Source organism: Peromyscus maniculatus, chromosome 15 (genome assembly GCF_049852395.1).
Source record: "Peromyscus maniculatus bairdii isolate BWxNUB_F1_BW_parent chromosome 15, HU_Pman_BW_mat_3.1, whole genome shotgun sequence".
Classification (NCBI taxonomy): Eukaryota; Metazoa; Chordata; class Mammalia; order Rodentia; family Cricetidae; genus Peromyscus; species Peromyscus maniculatus.
The window spans coordinates 56,290,460-56,316,399 of NC_134866.1; the positions used below are offsets into that span (position 1 = coordinate 56,290,460).

At 40.8% G+C, this 25,940-nt stretch overlaps 1 protein-coding gene across 1 annotated transcript in view; it reads right to left on the reverse strand.

Moving 5' to 3' along the window:
- Positions 1-24,481, reverse strand: part of Fam81b (family with sequence similarity 81 member B) — a 68,386-nt gene extending 43,905 nt beyond the window's left edge. Inside the window, exons 1-5 of the mRNA XM_042261788.2 lie at positions 24,328-24,481; positions 23,819-23,916; positions 20,697-20,761; positions 7,043-7,286; positions 528-646 (exon numbers count right to left, since the gene is read on the reverse strand). Coding sequence (XP_042117722.1) covers positions 528-646; positions 7,043-7,286; positions 20,697-20,761; positions 23,819-23,916; positions 24,328-24,337 — 536 coding nt within the window. The 5' untranslated portion in view covers positions 24,338-24,481. The remainder of the gene's footprint in view (positions 1-527; positions 647-7,042; positions 7,287-20,696; positions 20,762-23,818; positions 23,917-24,327) is intronic.
- Positions 24,482-25,940: the final 1,459 nt, after the last annotated feature.

Consider the following 25,940-nt stretch of genomic DNA (forward strand, 5'->3'; position numbering starts at 1 on the left):
CTGTCAGGCCAGTCCAGCCATAGTCATTACCGAACTTCTGATATATGTCAGTGTTTCTACCACTGTCATTATCTAGGAGGTTTTTTTTTTTAATTATTCATACACTGGAAACTCTTGATTTAAACATCTCATGCAAAGGTGCTACTCAGAACTCCATTTGGCTGATTTGTATATAATCATTGAACACTTAATACTTTATTTCCCAGAATGTAACACACTTGGGGATATTGTGTGTTTATGTGCTTATGTGGGTGTTCTGAGTATAACTGTTGGCATCTGGGCAGCTGAAGGCTGTAAAGACAACACTCTGGGTATTTCCACTAACACAAAACTGGACATTCCATGTAAGAGCTCCTGGAACTGAGAGTGAGCATCAGACTTTCAAAGTTTTATGAGGCAGTTTCTTAACTGCAGGTCACCCACTTAACTCAATATAAATCGACAGTTCATCTTTTAAACTGTGAAATTATTCTGAGAGGAATTCCATAGCCGATAGTGTCTGCAAACCTTAGCTGAGCACTTCTCACCTGGCTACTCTTCCTCGGAGGTCTCCAACTCCATGCTGGTGTTTGGTATTTAGCTCCTGCACCGCGAAGTTAGTTCCCGTGGCTGCCTGGTCTCGAATTCTTATTTGGTCTTCTAGGATCTGTAATTTTGAGTTATGGCCATAATTAATTTCCAATACTCATGATAAGAGAACATCACTAAAATGAACATTGTGGTTAAGCAGATGGAGAAAAGGGAGAGGGGGAAGGGAGGGGAGAGAGATGTATTAACAGAGGGAGGCTGATGTAGTTTCAGCTGAGTGCTGCCAAGGGCTAATGAAGTCTCAATTTTTGAACACTAGCCAGAAAGCTAGGCTTCATGTGAAATCTCTCAGTTCAAAAACATTGTCATCTACTATGAAAATCAGTATGGCTGTTCCTCAAGAAGCTGGGAACAGATCTTCCTCAAGATTCAGCTATATCACTCTTGGGCATATATCCAAAGGACTCTACATTCTACTACAGAGACACTTACTTATCCATGTTCATTACTGCTCTATTCATAATAGCCAGAAATGGAAAATAGCCTAGATGTTCATCAACAGATGAATGGATAATGAAAATGTGGTACCTTTACACAATAGAATATTATTTAGCTGTTAAATAAAAAACAAAATCATGAAATTCTCAGGTAAATATATACAGCTAGAAAAAAATAGTCTTCAATGAGATAACCGCCTCCAAAATACAAATGTGGTATACATTCTCTTATATATGGATGCTAGCTTTTAAATATTCAACAGGCATGCTACAATCCATATAACCACAGAGGTTAGGGATAAAATAAGGGTCTAGAGAGGAGGGTCTCTCAAGGAAGGAAGGATAAAATATATGGTTATGAAGAGACATGGTGAAGGCTGAACAGAAGGACTGAATAGAAAGAAGGAGGGAAAAGAGGTAAGGAGGGGATGTAGGGAGGGAACAGCTAACACTAAGGGCCATTTGAGGGGTCATGTGGAAACCTACTAGAGTAGAGGCTTTTAAATATATATATATGAAAAAATACAAAATAAGTCATCAAATAATGGAGAAGACAAAACCCAAACTAGACATCATTTTGTAAAGTGTCTGCTCTACATTTCTTAGAGATTATAAAAGACTTACATCACATGTGTGTTCAGATTTTATCCCTATTATCATATATCAAATGTGTTCTGGCATTTTCCTATAGTACCAAGTTAGTAGTGTTGACAATAGTGGTTTTAAAAATATTTTACACCAACTTGTAACTAAAAAACCCTACTCCTTAAAAGTAATATTTTAGTTGAAAAACAACTTCAGTGTATACTGACAAACAAAATGTTTAGTTGAGAAAAAGAGCATAGTACTTTGGAAAAAATAACTTGTGATTTATGGAAGCATTTGAGTTTAGTTATATATTTAATAATAAGCAACAGTATTTTTCTAAGAGAAAAATCCCTGCTCTAAGGTGTTTGACTCCTTGTTGTGGAATATTACTTTAACTATGTAATGGTGTGTTGTGTTTATTTGTGCTACATCTGCTTAATTATGTAAAGATGTGTTACTGTTTTATCTTGCCTGCCTAAGGCACCTGATTGGTCTAATAAAAAGCTGAATGGCCAATGGCTAGGCAGAGGAGGGATAGGTGGGGTTGGTGGGCAGAGAATAGGAGGAAGAATCTAGGCTTGAGAGAGAAGAGGAGAAGAGAAGGAGGGACAAAGAGAGGGAGACGCCCAGGACCAGCCAGCCAGCCACAGAGTAGGACACACAGAAGAAAGGTAAAAAGTCCTGAGACAAAATGTAGATGAAGAGAAATAGGTTACTATAAGTTTAAGAGCTAGCGGGACCAGCATAAGATAAGGCTGAGCATTCATAATTAATAGTAAGTCTCTGTTGTCGTGATTTGGGAGCTGGTGGTCAGAGAAAGCCTGCTACAATGCCTCTTATGGTATTAATATTTCCACTATAATTTCAATCAACACTCAGAGTACTATAGCACCCAAAGATGGGAAGACAAATGCCTGAACTGTGTTTATACTTGATGAATTTTACCCGGCAAAAGGAGGTTTCAAAAAGTGAATGATAGGAATGGAAAAGACCTTATACACAGATTTCCCCCATTTTTTAAATTGGCATATTGGGACAATCTGTGAGCAAGGAAACCTGACCCCCAGACACTGCTGTCAGTGGTACTTCCTGTGGAAGGACAGCCAGTTTCCTGAGGCCTCTGCTAGGGTAGACACACTCCAGGGGATGGCCCGAGTCCATGAGGACCCCACAAATTGGACTTTAGTTGGGATGAGGAATGGAGTGTAAATCGGAAGACTTACATGGAGAAATGAGACTGAATCAAAGTCTATTCCATATACGAAATTCTGAAAGATTTCATAAAATATATGTGTATTTTTAAAAGTAAGCATCAAGACATTTTTGGTTTTGTCTTTTGCGTTGCTTTCCTTCAGTAAAGACTGGTTATGAGCCAGGTGTGGTGGCGCCCGCCTTTAATCCCAGCACTCAGGAGGCAGAGGCAGGTGGATCTCTGTGAGTTCAAGGCCAGCCTGATCTATAGTGAGTTTCATGACAGCCAGAGTGACATAGTGAGACCCTGTCTCAAAGAATAAAGAAACAAAAAACAAAGAAAAGTGGAGATTTTCTAGGACGAAACCAAGTAGATCAGTGTAGCAGCAGCCAACTCAGTGTAGTGTAGACCTGTGATGGAACATAGTGCACACTGCAGACCATCTCAGTGTAGTGTAGACCCGTGATGTACACAGCAATGCACACTGCAGGCCATCTCAGTGTAGTGTAGACCTGTGATGTGCATAGTGCACACTGCAGACCATCTCAGTGTAGTGTAGACCTGTGATGTACACAGTGCACACTGCAGACCACCTCAGTGTAGTGTAGCATTGACCTGAAATGTAACATAGCAATGTAATGAAGACTTCTGTAACCCTGGGCAGGGCATATTATACACACTAAGACACCGGTATGCGTGTGTGTGTGTGTGTGTGTGTGTGTGTGTGTGTGTGTGTGTGTGTGTGTGTGTGTGGTGGGGGAGAGGTGCATCATGGAACAGGACCACAACAAATGGTATTGGTAACTTCAAGCAAATACACTTTAAAAATGAGATAAAAAAGCACAAGAAGCCATTGCAAATGTTATTGCTAAGGGTTCACTGAGGTCAGGCAGCCAGCATGTGCCTCAGTGCATAGCTCACTGCAGGACCTGTGCAGCAGCAGCAGCAGCAGCAGCAGCAGCAGCAGCAGCAGCAGCAGCAGCAGCAGCACCTCTGGCTGTCTTTGTGTGCTGTGGCACCAGAAGCGATGACTGAAATCATAGTGGAAATATGACCATCAGAGGGTCAAACACCACAAAGCAGGGACTTTCTCTCAGAAAAATACTGGTTTGTTGTTGGTTGTTGTTTATTTTTTTGGAGGTTAGCCATCCAGCTCCCAATAAACCACACATGGAGGATTATTGTTACTTATGAATGCCCAGCCTTAGCTTGGCTTAGATCCTACCCAACTTTTCTTAATTTATCCCATCTACCTTTTGCCTCTGGGCTTTTCCCATTCTCTTACTTCTGTAAATCTTACTCTTATTCCGTGGCTTGCTGTGTAGCTGGGTGGCTGGCTCCTGGGCTTCCTTCTCTATTGCCCCTTCATCTTGTCTCTCAGATTTCTCCTTCTATATATTCTCTCTGCCTGCCAGCCCTGCCTGTCCTTTCTCCTGCCTTCCTATTGGCCATTGGGTTCTTTATTAGACCATCAGGTGTTTTAGACAGGCACAGTAACACAGCTTACAGAGTTAAACAAATGCAACATAAACAAAAGTAACACACCTTATAATAATATTCTACAACACTGGTCGCTTATTGTTAAATGTTTAAAAATGTGCTGCTGGCTATCATCCTTACTACATAAAAGAGCTTATCATATTAAACATAATTAAAACATGCTGAAACCCCAGAAGATACATTAGCAAAGTAAATGAACAGAATATTAGCTGAGAAAATAAAAACTATCATAATCAGATTAACAAGTGGATTCAACATCTTCAGGAAAAATAAAACAGCACCTAATTTCTGTACACTAGTAAGGATTGAAACAATAAATGTAGATGTTGGCATAAGCCCAGTGTGAAGCATCCCACAGGATGTTAGTGGGGTGTAAATTAGTGCAAAGCTTGTGGAGCCAGTTTAGCAACATGTATAAGGAGCTTTTATTATGTCTACACCCTAGTGATTCCACTTCCAAGAATATATGTTGTGGAGGTAATCCAATACACAAGCGTATTTCAATATTAAGAAAGTAAGCCAGGCGGTGGTAGTACATGCCTTTAATCCCAGCACTTGGGAGGCAGAGGCCTGCGGATCTCTGTGAGTCTGAGGCCAGCCTGGGCTACCAAGTGAGTTCCAGGAAAGGCGCAAAGCTACATAGAGAAACCCTGTCTTGAAAAACCAAAAGAAAAAAGAAAAACCAAACCAAAAAAAAAAAAAAAAAGAAAGAAATTAAGCAAATCATGATCTATACACTACATAAAGAGATTTTAATGATGTGAGTTTACAATTTTATGTTAAAGATTGTGCTTGCATTGATAGTAGTCTGTCTCCTAAGTGAAGTCCTCATAAGGACTAGAAGGAGAGTTCTCTGGGTGTTTGTAGAGATTGCCATTTGGTGGTAGAATTGTGAGAAAATTTTTCCAGACTTCAAAATTTCTTCCTAAACTTTCAGATAAATTATAATAAGAAAACATTGCTTTTAATAATTAGGGCAAATACCCTCCAATAGAGCAGTATTGACCATAAACATTTCCTTTATTGAATTCAAAATAAATTAATTTTGAAACTTACACTGAATTCCTGGTTAAAAATTTTTGTTTTTCTATGTTTGGAGGTGCATGCCTGTACCCTAGCATTTGGAATGCAAAGGCACAAGAGTTCCAGGTTTAAGGTCAGCATGTCTCAAAAATCCATTTGACTTTTAAAAGGGACAAGCCACTTAGCTGCTGCAATTGTGGTAAGATACCCTTCCCCCAATTCTTTCAAGAACTTGAGTTCAATTTTATTTCATATTTGAATATACTTTTAGGGCCAATATGCAAATGGACTAATTGGGATGATGCATCTGGTTTCCTTTAAGATACTGGAATAGCACCCATTTCCCTATAAAATGTTCATTAACTGAGTTATTTACTAATACTAGCCTAGTAGTTTATGCTTTGCCATGTTTAATTAGATTATCTTAACATCTTGAATACTTTTTTGTGGTCCTGGCAATCAGTCTCAGGTCTTATACATCCTAGGCAAGTGCTCTACCACTGAACTATATATACCTTCAGCTTTTGATTTTGCACAATAAGGTCTCACAATGCAGCTCAGACTGGCCTGGAACTTACGATTCCCTTGTCTTACTTCCAACTCTTGAGATTACAGGCACATGCCAGCATGCCTAGGTATATAAACACCGTTATCACATTCAGTTTTAAAACTTCATGGCAAGTTTCTAACTTTCTCCATTCTCTCAGTTGACCTACACACAAACATCCAATTTATAAATTCCTTCAGCCTTGACATGAGTTCAGGAGCCAGCTATACTGAGTTAACTCCATGGATGGTGTCTGATTTTCTATTTAAAAAAAATCAGTCCTGAAATTTCACTGGTACTAGATGGGAACAAGTACAGTGCAGGACGTTGTTGTCAATTGTCGTGATTCTACAAGCATTTGAACTTTTGTCCGAAGTATACTCTCCAGATCTTTTGCCCGAAAGCTGTCTGCCTAGACTCATGGTGTGGAAACACCGCTAGAAGTCTGAATGAAAGAGGCCTGTAGTGAAAATTTATTAACCATTATTTAGTCTAGGGATTTTGTTTGATCAAAACTTTTTGTTTCCTTTAACATCTTAAAAAATCATTTTTTTTTAGTCTGGTATGTGATTTAGTAGTGAACTAAACAGTCTCAGCCTCATGGAAGTTGTATTTGGGAAAAGGAAGACAGACATTCAGTGCTCGCTGTAGGTTGTGGTGAGACCTGAGGATAAAAGCAGAGTTTAAGGGAGGCTGAAACTCTTGGGGTGGAGGGGAAGTGGTATCATCTAGGGTAGCATTTGAGTAGGAACTTGATGAAAATAAAGAGCACTCAGGGACAGCTACAGGAAGATGGTCTAACTCAAGAGAACAGCAGTGCATAGCTAAGAGGCTGGCGGAAAAGAGGACTGGGAGCTGGTCATTGTTGGGTTCAGTTGTTGATGTACACAAAGCTCTACTTGGAATTATCACAGTCTTACAGATTTAGACTCATAAAGTCTATTAGTGCAATATGGGCATACTAAAGATTTTTCTTTACTGTTGTAAAATCGATGTATAATATTTTCTAAGGAAAGTTTTGTTTTATTAATTTTTATCATAACTTGTAGTCAAAAAGTTTAACTCTTTCTTTGAAGCAGTAGCAACCCATTTCTATAATTGAAAAATGAGTCTGGTGGTTGATAATCTTTGTTCAGCAGTGATGCTAACATGTGGAAACAGACCTACCTCAATGTTTTGGTTGAGTTTCTTGACGATGCTAGTGATAGTCTGGATGTGACTTTCTAGTAACTTCCTGGCAAGAGATTCTTCTTTTTGAAAGCCATGGGCCCCCTGGAGGCAAGCGGAGAGGTCCTCCTTGATGCGGAAGGCTTGCTCAAGGAGGAAGGCTATGGTGCGCTCCTGGTTGTTCAGCCTGTCTTCCAGGGGACTTGTCTGGTTGGTTGGAATGACAGGAAGAAAGGGGGAACCCCTGGCCGGAGGAAAGAAAAACCACACTGTTACAAGAATGAGTAGGAGGATGTCTTAGTCACTCTTTTATTCTGTGAACAGACACTATGACCAAGACAACTCTTACAAAAGAAAGTATTTAATTAGGGGCTTGCTTACAGTTTCAAAGGCTTACTCCATTATCATCACAGAGGGGAGTGTGGCTGCCTGCAGGCATGAGGTATCTGAGAGCTTTATATCCCCACTCACAAGCAGCCAGCAGAAAGAGATCCTGGGCCTGGTATATAAGGGCTTTTGAAACCTCCAAGCTACACCTCCTAATCCAGTGGTTCACAATCTTCCTAATGCTGTGACTCTTTGGTACAGTTCCTCATGTACAGGTGACCCCCAACCATAAAATTATTTTGCTGTTACTTAATAACTTTAATTTTGCTACTGTTATGAATCATAATGTAAATATCTGATATGCAACCCCAAGGGGGGCACAGCCCACAGGTTGAGAACTGCTGTCCTAATTCTTTCTAACAGTTCATCAGCTGGGGAATGAGCCTACAAGAGCCTATGGGGGTAATTTTCATTTAAACCAAGGAGCCAGGAACTTGAACTCATTTTCTTACTGCTACATCTTCATTTTCTCTCCTGTGAGATATTTAAACACTTTCAGAAGCTTGATTTGTGTCTCATCTAAGGAGCAGGTCAGACTTAAGCCTTGTTATTGTGTTATACATCTTTTCATGTCTCTTAAGCTAGAGTTATTTCATACTCAATGATGACAAATTTTAAAGCCCAAATGGTAATAATTGGGAAGGAACTTATAGTAGACCTGAAGGAAGATAATAGAAGCCTTTTTCAATGACTTATGCCATTATATATCCTTGTATACAAATTCTATTTTAATCTAAAAAAAAATACAAGTTCTTATATATAACTTTAAAAATGCCAAACAGGGTTCTGGGGAGGTCACTCAGTAGGTAAAATGCCTGCTGTGCAAACATAAGAACCTGAGTTCATATCTCCAGAAACCCCATACAAAACCAGGCACAGTGATGTTCACCTGTGACTTTAGCCATAAAGACAGAGGCAGGTGGATCCCTGCCAGTTTAGCCAGTTTAGCCAAAGCAATGAGCTCCATGTTCAGTGAGAGACCCTGACTCAAAATAAAAGGTGGAAGATGATGGAGAACGATACCTTATGTTAACCTCTGGCCAACACACACACACACACACACACACACACACACACACACACACACACACACACACACACCATGCATGTGCAAAGTGACTGGAGAGTTTCTATGAGGTTCTGTCTTGTAAATAAAATTGGCCACCACAAAAGAATTTTGTAGTCAAACAAAACTGGAAAACATTGTATACAATATCTTTCTCTTGGTGTCTTACATTGTGTATTATCCTATCAGTGTTTAACAGTATCATATTAATTTTACAGAAAAGGAAAATAGATAATAGAATAGGTAAATAACTGGTCCAAGGTCATTCCAGACATGACTAAAGCACTTGATTATTTTATCCCTGAGTACAAGTCACTTCCAATGCTCTTGAGTGCAGATTTCTGACCTCTTAAAAGGCTAAAATTTCATTAGATTTATGTAGAAGAATTATATTAATTTTAACTAGTCTGCAATGCTATTAAATTTCATGGGGGACTTGCATTATGCTGTGGTCCAGTAAAGGGTTTTTTCTCCCTTGGAGCTTGCATTTAATCCACTGAGCTTCTGCAAGGGCACTTACAGGCACTCCTCTGGGATTGCCTGTCACCTAGAAACACACAGTGTGTCAGCAGGTATCTGTGAAATGGGGAGAGGAAGCTGCTGCAAATATTGTGGTCTAAGCAGAGGTTAGATGCTAACATTATATGCTCACTAGTATCACTTAGAAAAGAATTGAATTGTCCACCTTGGCCCTACCCTATCTTACTGTCTACCTGGTCCTTGGTCCTATCCCATTGTCTACCTTGACTCTACTCAATCCTAGATACTGCCTGCCATTGAGTGGAGGCCCAGGGCCTGCAATGTGATAGAAGAGATCTATGTAATTCCTGGAGCAGCCTTTGGTTCAGTGGAACATGTTGCCTTCCGCTCAGCCCAGGAGTCCTAGTAATCCTTGGTCAGGCTGCCCCAAGACCACAGCATTTTATACGTAGCTCTAGATGGAGCTCAGGGGCCACATACAGCTTTAGCCACCTTGAAAACCCAAAACTTTAAAGGAACTTGAACCTTGAGAACTAGTGTAACCATTGTCAGGCCCAAAGAGGAGCCCCAATTCCCTTGAAGGTAATGGATAACTCCAACAGGACAGTCCTTGCTCAGCTCACGCTGCACTACAGGAGCAGCAAATCTCAGAAACAGAGAAATGGGTATCTGCCTGCCAGGAAGGGCCACGTCAAAGCCCATGCTAGCCTCTAGACTTTTCAGTCCCATTCACAGGTACCTGTTATCCATTTCAAAGTCCGCACTAGCATCCGGGCCCTTCTCACCCCCTCTTCTACCCTAAATCCTAGGCAGTTCCAGCTCACAGGCTTTCCTTCCCTCAGCTACAATCATAACCCGCACGACTTTTCAGCCACTTGCATGGTTTTCCACCACCCACTTCTCAGTCATGGCCACGCCCAGTCTGATTCTTTTCCCCTCTGCTCTGGACTCTCGCAGATGCTCCATCTCCGTGAGAGAAACCAGTTCAGTCGTTTCTTACTGCATCCTCACTAACAACTGCAGCAGCTGATGTACTTCTGCTTTGAAGAAACATGACTCATCTGAGACAAAGCACAGAGTGAAAGGACCTGGGTCCTTTGTAAAGACCTTGGGGTAAACTTTCTGGGTTGCCGATAGTTTTGACAAAAATGCAGAATTAGAACGTCTACCCTCTCTTCTCAACCTGAGAGAATTCCTATGAGAACTTGGAAGACCTGGAGAAAGAGCATGGTGTGTGTGTGTGTGTGTGTGTGTGTGTGTGTGTGTGTGTGTGTGTGTGTGTGTGTGTGTGTACATGGTTGTTGCGACGTGCCTGCCATCTGTGTTCTCTCAGGAAGGGCTACCAGCAGGCAGATCTCAGCAGGTGGGCTGCTTTGGGACTTGCTGTGGTGGAGAGAGTCATTTTGTCCAAGTCATACCCACTGGGACAGTTTGCATGTAGTGTGTGAGCATGAAGGCCTGGCTTTGCTCTAAATCAGAACAGCTTTCACAGGCCATCTCCACTTCTTTGGAGATGCAACCTGAGTCAGATAATCACTTTGGCCTGAGATAAGAGACAGCCCAGCCTGGCTGTGGAGGATGAGTAGTAGGGGAGCATTACTTGCTGCTTCCCTATTTACTGCCCTGGGGACAAAATACTCATATGAAACTTCAAACTCTCCTATGGGACTTTGAGAAGGGCCAGGAAGAGCTGAGGCTTCTATAAAGTATGGAAAGAGTCACAATAACAAGAAACAGGAGGAGTAACTGCCTCCGGGCAGTTTCCTCCATAGAATCCCACTGCAAATGGCAGCAAAGCTCAACTTCTCTCCTCACCTTGCCTCTTCGCAAGTAAAGAACTCATGGAAGGTTCTTTGTGGGCTTAGCAGAGGTTGCCTGTGTTTTTCTGGAGCTTGGTGCTCTATGCATATCTTTCCACCTCTAGGCTCAGAGTGTGAGAGAGACATAAGATAAATATATGGGGACTGGAGACATGGCTCAGCGGTTAAGAGCACTGACTACTCTTCCAGAGGTCCTGAGTTCAATTCCCAGCAACCACATGGTGGCTCACAACCACCTGTAATGAGATCTGGTGCCCTCTTCTGGCCTGTAAGGACACATGCAGACAGAATACTGTATACATAATAAATAAATAAACCTTAAAAAAAAAAAGATAAATATATGAAACATCTTGGAAAACCTCCTCACCTGGACTATATGTAACAAACAGAGCAGGTCTGTGATACCCAGAGAGAAGGCCGATGGCATGCAAATAGCCTGCAAAGGACCAGAATTCACAGAATTGTCTGTCTTTCACCTTCTGCCACTGGGAATGCCATTTTCTCTTTCTTAATAAACTGCCTCCATTTCTGTTGTGAGTCATACGTCCAATCCACTCTTCTGGGACAGGAAAACCTGGGGACCTCATCAGGTGTGCCATCGATCTGCACTTATAACAAACCTCCCGGAGATGCGTGTCTCCACTCCTGACCCAGCCCTGGGCTTACAGACTCCTGCCACCACACCTGGCTTTTACTTTGCATGGGTGCTGGGAATCTGAACTCTGGTCCCTACTAATCCATCTTCCCAGGCCCTAGAATGATTGTTGTCCGAAGTGTAAACGACAGCACTTACCCACCTACCCACCCCCTCTTGTGGCTGGTCCCTTCTCTGAGAAAAGGTCCCAGCTCATTTCCCACTGGTTTTGCGGCCTTCCCTCTGACCACGCTGCTTTTACACTTGACGCTTGCGGATCCTTCTGTCACATTCATTCGTCCTACAGTTATTTCACGGCTGCCTCCTGGCCAGAGCTCAGTCCCAACATGTTTCCCCTTCTGCTCAGTTACTGTCATAATACCCCAGCTCGTCTTCTCCACAGACTTGTCGGTACATAAACTTTCCATTCTTACTTCTTTGCTGATTTTCTTTCTTTTTAAACAAAGATGTTGCCATTTTTATTTTATGTGTATAAATGTTCTTTTTTTTTTTTTTTGGTTTTGTTTTGTTTTTTCCCTGCACGTATGTCTGTGCTCCATGTGTATGTAGTGCTGTGGAAGCCAAGAGTGTTGGATCCTTTGGAACTAGAGTTCCAGGTGGTTGTTGGCTGTCATATGGTGCTGGGAATTGAGCACAGGTCCTCTGCAAGAACAACAAGCTATCTCTCCAGCGACTTCATTTATTTTTCTCTCCTCTGTCATTAGAATAATACCCTTTATTTCCCACAGTATCCTCAGCACCCAGAATAGTGCATGGTACATTGTGCAGAGGTCAAGCAATTACAGTTGACTAATTTCCCTGTTCTGTTAAGGCTCAGTAAAAAATAACTCTATAAAGTTGCAGGTCATTGCAACTTCAGAGCTTAAGTTTGCTCTCCGGAGCAAAATAAAACAGCCCAGACCAAGTAGCACTGTTCCTTACTCTGTACATCCTGTACGTCCAAGAATGAGGAAGGAGGAGGAGGAGGAGGAGCAGGAGCAGGAGGAGGAGAAGGAGGAGGAGGCAGCTGTGCTAAGGGCTTTGATTAGTCAGATTCAACCTACTACACATTTGGCTCAAAGTGTTCTCCTGGAAAATTACCAAATGGAATGAATATATATGCATTCCTCTAAAGCTCTACCATACTGACAGTGTCACTCAAGATTAGGTGTGTGAGTGGGAGAAGATGCAGGCCCTGCTGCTGGTGATGTGTGGAGATCTGTAGATTTGTTCATTAATTTCTTTGAGCTAATGCTTCTTTGTGGTCTGCATTCTGCATTGCCAATAAAGGGGTTCTCTGGTTTTCTGTTTTAGATAGATGCTTATGAAGGATACTATCCCTCCCCCACATTAAGATTATTCTCTTGGGTGTTTTTATTGTGGCAGACACTGTTGGTTACATTCCTAAAATCCTAATGGCCATCACAAACTTCTGCCCCTTACATCCTCTATGTTGACCCCATTTTAGGCGGAGATGTGCATGGTTTATATAGAAACATGTGAAGTAACTCTAGAGAAGGAGATGCAAGAGGAAACTTGCTTAGACCATCTTGGCCCTCAAGAAGGAAGATGAACATTAGGAAACATTCTTTTCTGCTGGATGTTGTCATGGTATGTGGTTTGGGGACCTCTTAAACTCATCTTGTGAATATGAAACAAAAAGGAATGCTAGAAGAAGAACAGAAAATCCTGGCTGCTTGACAATTTTGTTAAGCCACTAAATTAACCAAACTCTAGATTTTTTTCACTGTTGTTGTTATCTATGCTAATCAGTATCTTTATATTGAAGCCACCTTTGCTTGGGGGTTTCTGTCTTGTGCAGGTAGAAGCAATGTGTCTCTATCTAGTGACTTAAAATTACATTATTATCAATTTATTGTGTGTGTATATATATGTGTGTGTGCATAGCAGCTATGGCATATGAGTGGAGGTCCTGGGGATCCAATTCAGGTGGTCAGGATTACTGGCAGGTTCTTTTGCCTACAGAGCTGTCTTGCAAGTCCTTATATTTAATGATTTACCAATAAACACATACCAGTTATTAAGTATTCATTAAATCTTTTACTTTGTGACTTAATGTAACTCAGTGTTTCTCATAAAGACATATGAATTAGTGATACAGGAGGACAGGGAGGTTATTAAATAGAGATTTGTTGGCTTCACCACAGATCTATTAAATCATAATCGTAGAGTGGGTCAGGAGAGTTAGGATGTGTGCACAGGAAAGCACTTACATGATTCAAATGTACTCTGAATACCAAGCCTCACTGTGTTGGTTGAGATTGGTAGTGTGATCTGGGAATGAGACAAGGCAGAGTATACAATGAATTGCTAAAGTGTGAAGCATGAGCTCTCAAGCTCTGTAGACATTTAGAAGCATCTTGGCAAGTTGGAAAGCAAGAGGGTGAAACACGGGCTGCACCACTTTAAAGCCAAGGGCTGCAGTTGCTGGATCTTCAAACAGGGCCAACAGGCCTGCTTTGCTGTTTGGTTATAGTGAGAGGCCCATGAGAGCAGGGGTCGACCAACCAGTGCCACACAGCAGTGCTGGAGGCCAGGGCTCTAAGGGGCTTAAGTGCCCTCCCCTGAGGGATGCTGTAAGCCGAGGTCAAGATTGTTCCTAGGCAGGGAATGCAGAAGCAGACCTATCCCAGGAGAGGGACCGGTGGAGCAGGGCTGCCCCTCCACTCGCCTGTCTTTGGTCCTGCTGTCACAGCTGGCGCAGTTAGGTTTCTATTCCATTGGGCGTGTTACCGAAGCCTCTGAGGAGGCAGCACACACTGCCCTGCAGATGTATTTGCTTACACCATGGAGACATCTAAGGACTTATACAAATACTGGGCTGTCGTTCTTTTCCTGTGGTTTTTAAGGTTCATTTTTAAGTTTTCTATCTACAAAGGTGTCTGGAAAGCTTGTCATGCCTAAGGCCTTCTGTTACCCAGGGCATAATTATCATGGTTGTTAACAATGCTTACCGAAGCTGTAACCAATGTTTTGTTAGTTCTAGTCACAGGATTCTCAGACACAAAGACCCTACTTTCCCCTGCCTGATGCTGTTGCTGTAAGGGAGATTCTTTCCTCACTTGCTTCTCTAAAGCAATAACTGGAAGAACAAATCTATGAATATTTGTAATGGAATAGAATTCCTGATGGTGCTATTCAGATCACCAGGTTATTACTATTATTGAATACTATTAGTCAAATCAAAGGGGATAACCTGAGACCTTTCATTAGCAAGGTGTGGCCACCCTGGTTTTATAAACACACACAAACAAACCAACTAACTCTACTAATGTGCTGCACTAATGAGATCTTGATTTAAATTTCATCTGGTAAGGGAAGAAATGGCTGAATATCCCAGCTGTATCCAGGCGGAGTCACTAGCCACAGGAGAAAGAGCCCCTGTGGACCTCTCCAGGAGGCTTTGCACACATCACTGACTGTAGCTGAATCTGAACAGACTTTCCCCAGACTCTGCGTTCTGCCTCCCTCGAGTTGGTGTGACTTCCACCAGCTGTGCTGTGGCTGGCAGAGGCACCGGGACACGAGCCTCTCGCTTAGCTGCCTATTCTGTCCCCGTGAAGAGAGCACTAAATTTACTTAGGAGCTGCTGAGAACCATTTTGGAAATCTGTAAAAGCCAGAGACAAAAAACGGGAAAACTTAGACCCTCTTCTGAACACAAGAGGCCATACTGAGAAGATTTGTTATCTTTTCACGAGAGCAACTTTAAGGGCTAGCTATATTTTGAGTGCACAGAGTCCTATAAGGAATTGTAAAGATGTAGCGAGTATTCTGATGGTTTACAAAAATAGTTCTGTGAGTGCATGGGAATGATGAGAAAGAACTATTTTTTATAGTTTCTCCATTGCTTGTCTATAACCAACCTGGCAGATGGACTTCCCTGGTTGTGGAAGTAAGTCTTTGTTGTCTTACTTAACATAAGTCTGAATGCTCTGAGGGGTGAGAGAGGCAATTCATGTATGGGCAAAGATGCCCAGGACTGGTGGGTTGCCAGCACAGAGCCTGCATGGGGACATGCCTGGAAAAGAGAAGACAGCTCCGAACAGTGACACATCTGAGAAGAGACTAGAGGGCTGGCCGTGGATCTTCAGTGAAAGGCTGTGGACTCGAAGGCTCAGATGCCTCATGTTCAGTGAGGGTTTAAGAGGCCTGCAAAGTTACTGCTGTCCCTGGTGTGAATAGCTTCCTTTCTTGTGGAGATGTTGGAATGGGTACAGGTTCTAAGCAAAACCCTCATGTGAATGGAAGCAGGGTGGACATCTGGATTGCACATAAATAAAATGTGTGCCTGAAGCAGCAAGTGGTTGAGGATGTTTAGAGTTCCCTTAGAGCTTGGTAGCCCATCAGGACATTTCCCCTGAAAATATTCTCTCTCTCTCTCTCTCTCTCTCTCTCTCTCTCTCTCTCTCTCTCTCTCTCTCTCTCTCTGTAAATAATATGTATATCTATGTGACTTCAGTATAGAAAACATTGTATGTGGAATTGCATGACCTGGGCTCAAATTCTTTCAATTCTTGGATGGTACAATGAGCTGAACCATGGCCACACAAGATATGCTGATGTCTCAATATCCATTACATCAGAATGTGACCTTGTTTGGAAGTAGGGTCATGGCGAATATTGCCAAGATGAGGTCAGAGTGGAGTTATCGGAGCCTTAAGCCAATATGGCTGGTGTCCTTACATAAGATGGCCTTACAAAGAACATAGGCAGAGTGAGAAGAGAGAGGAAGAGCTTGAAGTGAAACATCTATAAGCCAGGAGGTGCCAAGGGTTGCCAGTTACTACCAGAAGCCTGTTGAAAGCTGTGCAGCAGCTCTGCCCTGAGCACACAGAGGAACCAGATCTGCTGACTATGACTTTGGACTTTTAACTTCCAGGATTGTGAGATACACATTTTCGTTCAGCAACAACAGAATGGTGATGACCATGGCAGCCCTGGAAAGTTAACATGAGTGTTAAGTTGTTGGAGGGGAGGTCCTAACACAGTTCAATTAGTGTCTTCTTGCTTCCACATAGTCCTTAGAGCTAATGTATCACTCATAGAACCATATTTTAATTTTGTTTCATCTCCACAACGACCTCATCAAAAACTTTTCCCAATGCAGGAGACTGAGACTCGGAAGTTGTCTCAGCTGAGAGAAATCTTGGCATGCTCCACATCTGTCCTCCTTCACTGCAGCATTCATTGTTCTGATGTCTTTACACCTGCGTCTCCGAGGAAGAGATCTCGGAGACACAGGTGTGTTTAGTGCCTGGCTTTTGGTGTGTAACTTGCTTCAACACCATGGACCTTTCCTCTAGTCACCTTCTTCTGCTTGGTTCACATCTCCTCTTGCTGACACCCCCCACTGTCTCTCTCTAGAGAACTGAGCTTGACTGTGGTCCATGTTCCAGCAGGGTCTTTCATTTGTCATTTCTTGGATGTGGCAGAAATTGAGACCCTCCTGAGGTAGAGGTAACTGGGTTTTTTTGGGCAGCTTTGCTCCGATGGGTTTTGGGGTCTTTGTGAGTAGCACAAGATGCCCATGGCTGTGCCTACTCATCACCAGCAACTTACCCAATATGGTGAACGTGGCAGATTACAGAAAAATCAAAGACTTCCTGTGGTTGGTGACAGCCCAGTCTGACCTGCCCTATCCAAAGCTTAGCAACAGAGTCTCGCTTTCTATTCTTATGTATCACGATATGAAATATCTGTCTCCATCACATAGTAACAAACAGTGAGTCATGTCATAAAAGAATGCCTGTCACTGTCCTAAGAAGACCTGGTAATGAATATCTTCAGATCCTGAATGCCACATTCTCACAAACAGAAATTATTAATCCTTTATTGTATCACCCATTTGATACACTGAAAGTTTTATCTATCTTAGTTTTATATACTATTTGACTAGCAGCCAGACTCATCCTCCCAAAATGTACCCCCAAGGAGGTTGTTGAGATATATGGTGACTATAAGTCGGCCTAGCAACTGCTCAGTGTGAAACAGCTTTGCTTCTCAGGCTCCTTTTTGATTTAGAAAACTTAGAATTTTCCCCTTAGGCAAGACAGACAAAGATTCTGATATTATAGAAATTTGTTTATATTTCCATCCTTCTTACTCCAACCATCCTCATCCCTTCTGCATTCATGCCTGACAAACTTTGTCCTTGCCCAGGTGTCCACATGCTCAAATGCCAGCCTATCAGCAGGAATTGTCCTGACGGGCTTACTAAGAATTTCTGCCTCTTCCTTCTCTGGAATGGAAGGTATGTGAGGTCGGAATCTTTGTCTAATTTCTCACTGGTGACTTTGCAAGTGCCTAGTCCAGTGCCTGCACATACTAGGTGCCCAATAAATTTGTGAGTGAGTAATGACAAGCTTTGGAAGGATTAGAAGGGGCCTCAGGAAGCATTTGATTCCAAGGTGAGAGAAAAAAATTCCTCCCCTTACAGGAAAGCCAATTAAATAAACATAAGAGATTCACGAGCACAATTTGTTTTCTGTTCAAAATTAAATCCTCTGAGAGGATAATATATGCTCTAAAATCTTAACCACCTACTTTATTACATAGGAAGATGTGGATGAAAAATCATGGGCGGAATTGAGTAGCCTCAAGAACTTATCACCGATCATTTGAAACCCCGCCTTCTTACAGAAGGCAAAAATTGACCAGAGAAGGGAAAAGGGGCTTTCTTTCTCAATCACAGCCTAGTGAGCTGTGGACTCCATTAGTGTTTCCTTCACCAGCTGGAGAAAATCAGTAAGAAACAAGACTTCGGTGCTTTCCAGTTCACTAAGCTTACATGAGCGTGTGCACACTGTCGTAAGGCAAGTGTGTCTGCTGACTCTGAATTAACAAATAGTGCACTTTAGAACTATTTACTGCCTTTAATATGGTGACACCACCACATTGTCCTATAGATATGAGCAGTAATTCAGCTGCCCCACTTAGGGATTATTTACTATGACCTAACATTTGACAAGTATTGATAACTTTGTGGGTATTGTTTCAACTGAGAGGCCAGGAAGTACCCTGTGAACAGGCAGTCTGCACCCTCTTTAGTATGCACATCTCTAGGCTAAACGTTTTCATAGGATAGCATGATCTCTTTTGTTACTCAAGTTTTGCTTTGAGGGCTTTTTATTACCCTTTTCTGAATATTACCCTTAAACATATTGACTATGTCTGTAAGGACGAATCCTTGGAGCTGTGTAATGTCTACTCGGGTGGTTTAATGAGTGGATGATGACCTTGACTTGTCTAAGTGCCTCCTTTGCATGCCAGTACACTGTTGCCAATTGGTAATTTACAGGATATAGTTATTTAAAGAAAAAAAAAACACTGTTGATGTTTTTTATTAAATATGCCAATTCAAAATTCTGCAGTGATAGTAGCAATGTCTGGATGTCATTTTGTTTTTCTGCTAGTCAGCATCCCATAAGCATTTCTGTAAGTAGAGCTCATACAGTTCAGTCCCCCGTCACCTGCCTTACTCTCAATTATATCCGTCAGCTATAGCTCATCAAAAATTGATATTCACTACAACATGCTAGTCCACTGCAGTGTTATTAAAAAGCACACAGCTGCAGAGCCCCAGCGTTTGGGGCTGCAGCCTGGGAGAACAGAAGTGAGTAGCACAGTGTACCTAACCATCTTGAATGGTGAATAAAATAGACACATGGCTTAGGCATTGGGGGATGGGACTGTGTGTGATTGAGGGAGAAATGAATGTTGGGGCCAGGCCATCTTTGTCTTAACTCCATTTTGCTGAGATCCAACTGGTTGAGATAGCTAAGCAAACAAAGTGTTTACCGCCAAGCCTGATGACCTGGAACCCACACTTGCAAGGACAGCACCAACTCCCAGTGGTTGTCCTCTGGCCTGCACATGTGCACACAGGCCTGCACACATATACTTACAAAATATATTCATGAATAAACGTCATTAACCTTTTCTTGGGCTGAAATCCAAGATAATGTTCTAAAATTCAAAGTTAGTTATCGTTCTGTAGGAGTTTATTCTCTTGTCCCCTGGAATGTAGGTCACTCTGGCTCCAAACTGGAATTTTCTTAATAGATTGGAAAAATGATTTCTAGTTTCCATTTGCTGTATGCAGACAGGTGAAAACAACTGTCCCTTCTAGGATACTTAAAGTTAGCTAATATGTCTTTTATAATCAATTTGGGGCATCTTATATTCATTGTTCCTAACTCAGAAAAATTCATTTATCTATGTGAAAAATCTTTTCTCATGTTTTGATCCTCCCTCCTGCCCCCATAAAAAATTGTAAATCTATACTCATGTAAGCAATCTCAGGTACGGAAAGCATGAGAAAAACTGAAACTCTGGATTACTGAAATGAATTAAATTCATTTGGGGAAATTCTTAAGTGTAACTATTGCAATTAAAGGCAGAATTTAAAATTTCATCATTTTCATTGTCGAAGATGACTTTAAAAATCAGTCTACTGTTTACAGTCTTTCTTCACATGGACTCATTTATTCGGCCACGTTTCTTCTGTGGTTATTGACTCAGAATTGTTTCAAAGCTGCAGGAGAGCCTTTTGTCCAACCTCCTTGTTTTGCAATTGAAAAGAAGGCTCTAAATTTCCCAAATGCAGGGTTGACAGCAACAGTGGACAGACCAAGACCAAGTTCCCAGTGCTGTGAAGCCGTTACTAGAGGGCGGATAACACCCTTTCATGTGCTGAGAACAAGACAGCTCTAACCGGATGATTACTTCTAAAGCCCCACCCTTAAACACTAGAATTCGGGGACCTTTGGACAATATGAATCTACCAATAGTTGCATTCTAAGGGCCAGAGCTGTGACACCAAGGTCCCCCTCCTGTTCACGACTCCAAACAGGCTCCAAACACTGTAAGTAAAAATGTAATGGAATTTGTTTTTTTAAAAAGTCAATTTTTTTCTGATGATTAACATGCCTCAAGTTTTCCTGGGTTTTTATCAGTGTCAACAGACCTGCTCGGTTTAACTGGAGAGTTATCTATGCGTCATGTTGTGCTGTGGGTCAACTCTTGCCCAGTTGCATTATTTCCCCGACAAATCTACAGGAGTTTATGGAGTCACTTAAAGAGAAGGCAGTAACATCCGTCTAGAGATAGTGAGGTTTGCCTGTTTGAGGTTCAGGTTTTCTGGAAGCAGAGAACTATTTATGGGATTTCAGAGGTTTCAGCCACTATAATCGCTACTAAGTCATTAAATGCAGTAAATAGTTAAACCGTTGGTTTATATACTTACTTGTCAACATATTCAACTAGATCTGTAGAGTGCTTGGTTGACATTTTGGCTGGAGAAAATCTTACCTAAAACAGAGGCAACAGATTCAAAATGTATCATGTGATGCTTGAGTGGACTACTCTTCATCCCTCCTGTACTTAAACAAATGTTTTTATTTTAAACAAAATATATACCACCGGTTAACCTTACATATACCGTTTGTATTGTTAGTGACTAAAACTGAAATTGAGTTCTGGGGCATTCCTAAAGAGCTCTGCTTCAATAGGTTTGGTAACACATCAGGAAAAGCTTTTTAGAAGTTAAAGCCATACATCAATCCAAGATGAAAACTTCTAAATGAAAACTCCAGTGATTATTGATTGAGTTTTGAAAGAAGTCCAAGGATAGTGAATTATTCCTGACATAGTAATTTCCTAGGGGAATCAGCTAATTTTCAAAACAGCCCCAAACTAGAAAGCTAGTCAATCCAAGTAATTTTATATTCTAAAAAACCTTAGATGTCATATTATTATAGATGAGAAATAAAAGCATAGAACATCTGTATGTTAATTTAGAAGCATGAAACAAGTTGGCTATATGAACATTTAGCTGAAAATATCTAATTCACTATTCTACTACTTCTAGAAGTTTCTATTTCCATAAAGGTTGATAATTCAGTAACATTCCTATGAGGAAAAAGATGCCAAATATGCCCACTATTTCCATATATTAAAACAACTAAAGTTATAATGCCTTTTTTAAAGTTTAAAAACAAAGCACATTTTATTTTAATTTTAATAGCCAATTATTGAATTGGATTCAGTGGAGGGAATGTAACTGGCATTCTAAGCTAACACATTGAACAAGGTATGTTTGTTGAATATTTTTCTTGGGTTATACTACTACATAGTAAAATGATTAGTGTGGTGGTTTGAAAAAAAATGGCCCCCTTAGAGACTGGCACTATTAGGAGGTATAGCCTTGTTGGAGGAAGTGTGTCACTGTGCGGGAGGGCTTTGAGGTCTCCTATGCTCAAGATATGCTCAGTGTGGACACAGATTTCTTGTGTTGCCTGTGGATCAAGATGTAGAACACTCAGCTCCTTCTCCAGCACCATGTCACCATGCCTTACCATGTTGACAATGGACTAAACCTCTGAAACTGTAAGCCACCCCAATCAAATGTTTTCCTTTATAAGAGTTTCCATGCCTATGATGTCTCTTCACAGCAATAGAAACCCCAATTAAGACAATGGTATTAAACATTAAGATTTTTTTGTTCAGAAAGAGTTCTTTAGGAAGTTTTAATGAAATCAACTATTTCTTGGTTGATTCCATTAAAATGGTAAGGGCTGAGACACTTACTTGCAAATCCCTCTCCTCTGAACAAAATTAGAAAACCATGCAAATCTATTATCAAGAAAATTGATAGTGGTCATGCTGGCTTCATCCAACCAGTTGGCAGGAGGCTATCAGAACAGGCTCCCAGCTGGTCAGTATGGGGCCACTGAGCTTTTGGGAGAGTGCATTGGCTCTGGACATATTGTGGAGTAGAGTCTGGAAGAGGTTGGATATGTCTTGGCCTGGGCTCACCCTAAAGCAGTGGTTCTCAACTTGTGGGTTGCAAACCCTTGAGGGGGGCGGTGTCACATACCAGATATCCTGCATATTAGATATTTACATTACAATTCATAACAGTAGCAAAATTACAGTTATGAAGTAGCAATTAAGTAATTTTATGGTTGGGGGTCACCACAACATGATGAATAATATTAAAAGGTTGCAGCATTAGGAAGGTTGAGAATCATTGCTCTCAAGAATACCTCACTGTACACTTTACACTTGTGTCCTGGATACCGTTCTGTGTCCCCAGAGGGCCTGAACAGATTTCTGCCTAGCACTACTTCTCGCTACTGTTTCCTACTACAAATGCTTTGGGTCCTGAACTTATTACTCCCCTCATGCCAGCTGTTTCCTTCTCACATCTCCATGGAACCCCAAGGGTGGCGGGAGTCTGGGCTTAGTACTTCCTTATCAACTGGTTAGTCTTTGCCTTATGCATTTGACAACCAATAATACTGTGTAAATATTTGTGGAATGAATGTGTCCAAAAGGAATGAATTACTAGGATATTCTCATCACTTCTACTTTGGGAATATAGTGTGTGTATGTGTGTGTGTGTGTGTGTGTGTGTGTGTGTGTGTGTGTGTATGTGTGTGTCTTTTCAATATATTCTTAGAGGCTAAGATGTGATTATATGTGAAAATTACTTCATAAATTATTATTATGGGATTTTTCCATATGTGTCAATTAATTAATTAATGTGTTCACAATAATATTCTAAAATGTTATAATTCTTATACTATAAAATCTCTTATATATTGTGATTTCATTTTTCTAATAGCTCTATTAGATCAGTATCATTGTTTTTTCATCATATATGACAAAAGTTTCTTTAAATAACTAACTTAAGATGACTCATTTTATAGGTGAGGAACTTGAGGACTGGGGAAATAATGGGTCATGTGATGATGATAATCACATTTCACACTGAGCCTGTTTTGCTTGCTAACATTTTAAGTAGCTCATTAGAACCCCACAACAAGAGGTAGGTCTAACTAGCCTATTTTATATAAGACGAAAAACTGAGGTTAAGCAGTCCCCCAAACTAAACAGAAACTCGAAGCCAGTACTTGATGTCATGCTGGCTTTCTGGTGCCTGATTCATAAGAAGTGACTGTGTATACTGCTCGGATATTGTTAGAACTACCAAGTCCCAAAGCACAACTTGCTTTGTATGACCTTTGTCATTAATGGAAAATATGAGAAGTATGAAAAAGGAACATTGCATATAACTATTCTTTTTTCTTAAAGAGTCTTTATCATAGTAAATCATCATCAAATTTAAAAACTTAGCCCCATATTAAAAATCAATCCAGTTAATGTATTGACAAACTGAGACAATTTTTTTCAACGTAGCCTTGCTGTGCTCAGTCACTTTATCCAGGCAGAACAACAGGAACTGTAAGAAAACAAAGAAGGAAGCCATTCTTCTGGGATTCCTTCAAACGCTAAACAACCCTGAGCTTTAGAGAAACTGAACCAATTATTCCATTCTTAATATGAATATCTAAAAGTACTTGCTTTCATTTCTTGGTCACTAGCTGAGCCAGGAAGGGTGCCATCGGGTGGATCTGGCTGTTCTTCAGCAGGCAGGGAGGCACTTTTGTTTACATCTGTATCTAGGCAACCAGAATGCAGAAGAATCTGATGAGGAACTATGGCAAGTGAATTTTTGCATTGATGGCATTTTAACATTTGGTGCTAGTTTCTATATAGGTGGCAAAATGTCAAGAGAGGCTTCCAGCATGTTTGACATCTGCTTTTCCCTTCCCCACCCAGGGTCCTGCCGCTGCCAGCACCACATCTGTAGCTGATGAGCAGAGCATATCTCCACAGGCGCTTCCAAAAAGCATTTAGAAACTTTGTTGAGGTCAAATTGCCCTAAAATCTTGGGAGATATATCCTATTGTGCCCAAGAGAAGAGCTGAGGGTCTTGGAATTTTTTTTTTACTTTGTTTATATATAGTAAGAAATGTAAGAGGGAAACATGAGAAATTTAAATTTTTAAAGAGTTATCCATGAGTAAGTACCTGAACTCATAAAGTTGATTCCCCAGCTTTATTATTATTACTTTTTTTGACTTTCTTTTAATTTTTGAAAGGGAACAGAAATATGATTTCCTTCTTTAAAAGCCAAAATGCTAAGGAATCTTGACTGCATTCAAACTAAAATTTTAATGCTTCTGAAGCATCTTTCCAAGGGTAGTTCAAGAGCATTGTGACTTAGGAGGGATCTGTGATGTCAATGGGGTCCCTCTCATACCTCAAGTCCTTAAGTCCCTAGGATTTATGAACCTATGGTAGGTTTCCTTGATTCCCATTGGTCATTCAATTTGTCTAATCGAGTAAGTGACCCAATATTTCAAACCCTACCCTAGATTTAATTGATGACTTTGATGAGAGTACAATTTCCATCAAGTTAGGAACAGAGAAATGGAAGAAAATGTTACTTTATTCCTTAATCTTTGTCCATGTATACTGGTTGAGGAAGCTCCTTGAGGCCATCAGGGGATCATCATGGACAGCTCAGTAGCAATGGCAGATAGTATGTGTCTGGACTTAAATACTGGATTTTTGCTTAGAAGAAATTTTATTCAATTATTTCAAAATGAAGTAAATTATTTTAATTTTAAAATGTTTTTTCTCAGTTTTAAAATTAGAATTTGCATGTGTTAGTATTCACTTGGCTTTCATGTGTAGAAATTGGCTAGGTTACTACTCAAATTATGATTCTGGGTTTGCCTTGCTCGAAGGACTTCTTCAGGGTGGTGAGTGATAAACCTTAATCCAGAGATAAAGATGCCCGACAATTTTGGCTCTAATATTACACTCTGCAATGCTACACTAAGCTTTCGAACTTTGAACTAAAGTGTTGTCTGGTTTACAAGCAGACTATGATTCCAGCTCAATTGATTATCTCCTTATCCAGGACTAAGTGACATTGGCACTAATCAGTCATTGAGTAAAATTAGGTGGTTCTGAATTCCAAGAGAATGGCTTGAAACCCCAACTCTTTATGCACTGTGGGTTAAATTGCATCACTTCTTCAAGCTTTAGCTTTCTCTCCTATAAAATGAACTAATATTGATCCCACCAGATGGCTAATTAAATGCAATATATAATAAATTCAATTATATACTTACATTTCTCATCTGAGTATCAAGCTACTAGAAGGTAACTATTACTAGTTATTATTTCACAAGGCAACAATTATCTAAGAAATGGATTCAAGCAAGGTCTGTGGCAGGAAAAACAATTGAATCTGATCTTGCTCACCAACCTTTTTGGATTATTTCCTCCTGTCAATCAATTTTTTTTCCCAAGATAGGCTCTTACTTTATATGTAACTCAGGCTAACATTGAACTCATGATCCTCCTGCCTCAGCCTCTAGAATGCTGGAAATATGGTCATATATGACTGTACTTAGTTAAACTTACTGTTTAACCCGTGGTATTTGGCTAGAGAAAAGAGCCCCACTGAAATGGATAGTTTAACTGATTTGTACTCAAGATGTGAATTACTGCTTTGTTTACAGAATAATGAATGTGTTTACTCTCTCTCTCTCTCTCTCTCTCTCTCTCTCTCTCTCCCTCCCCCCCCCCTCTCTCTCTCTCTCTCTCACACACACACACACACACACACA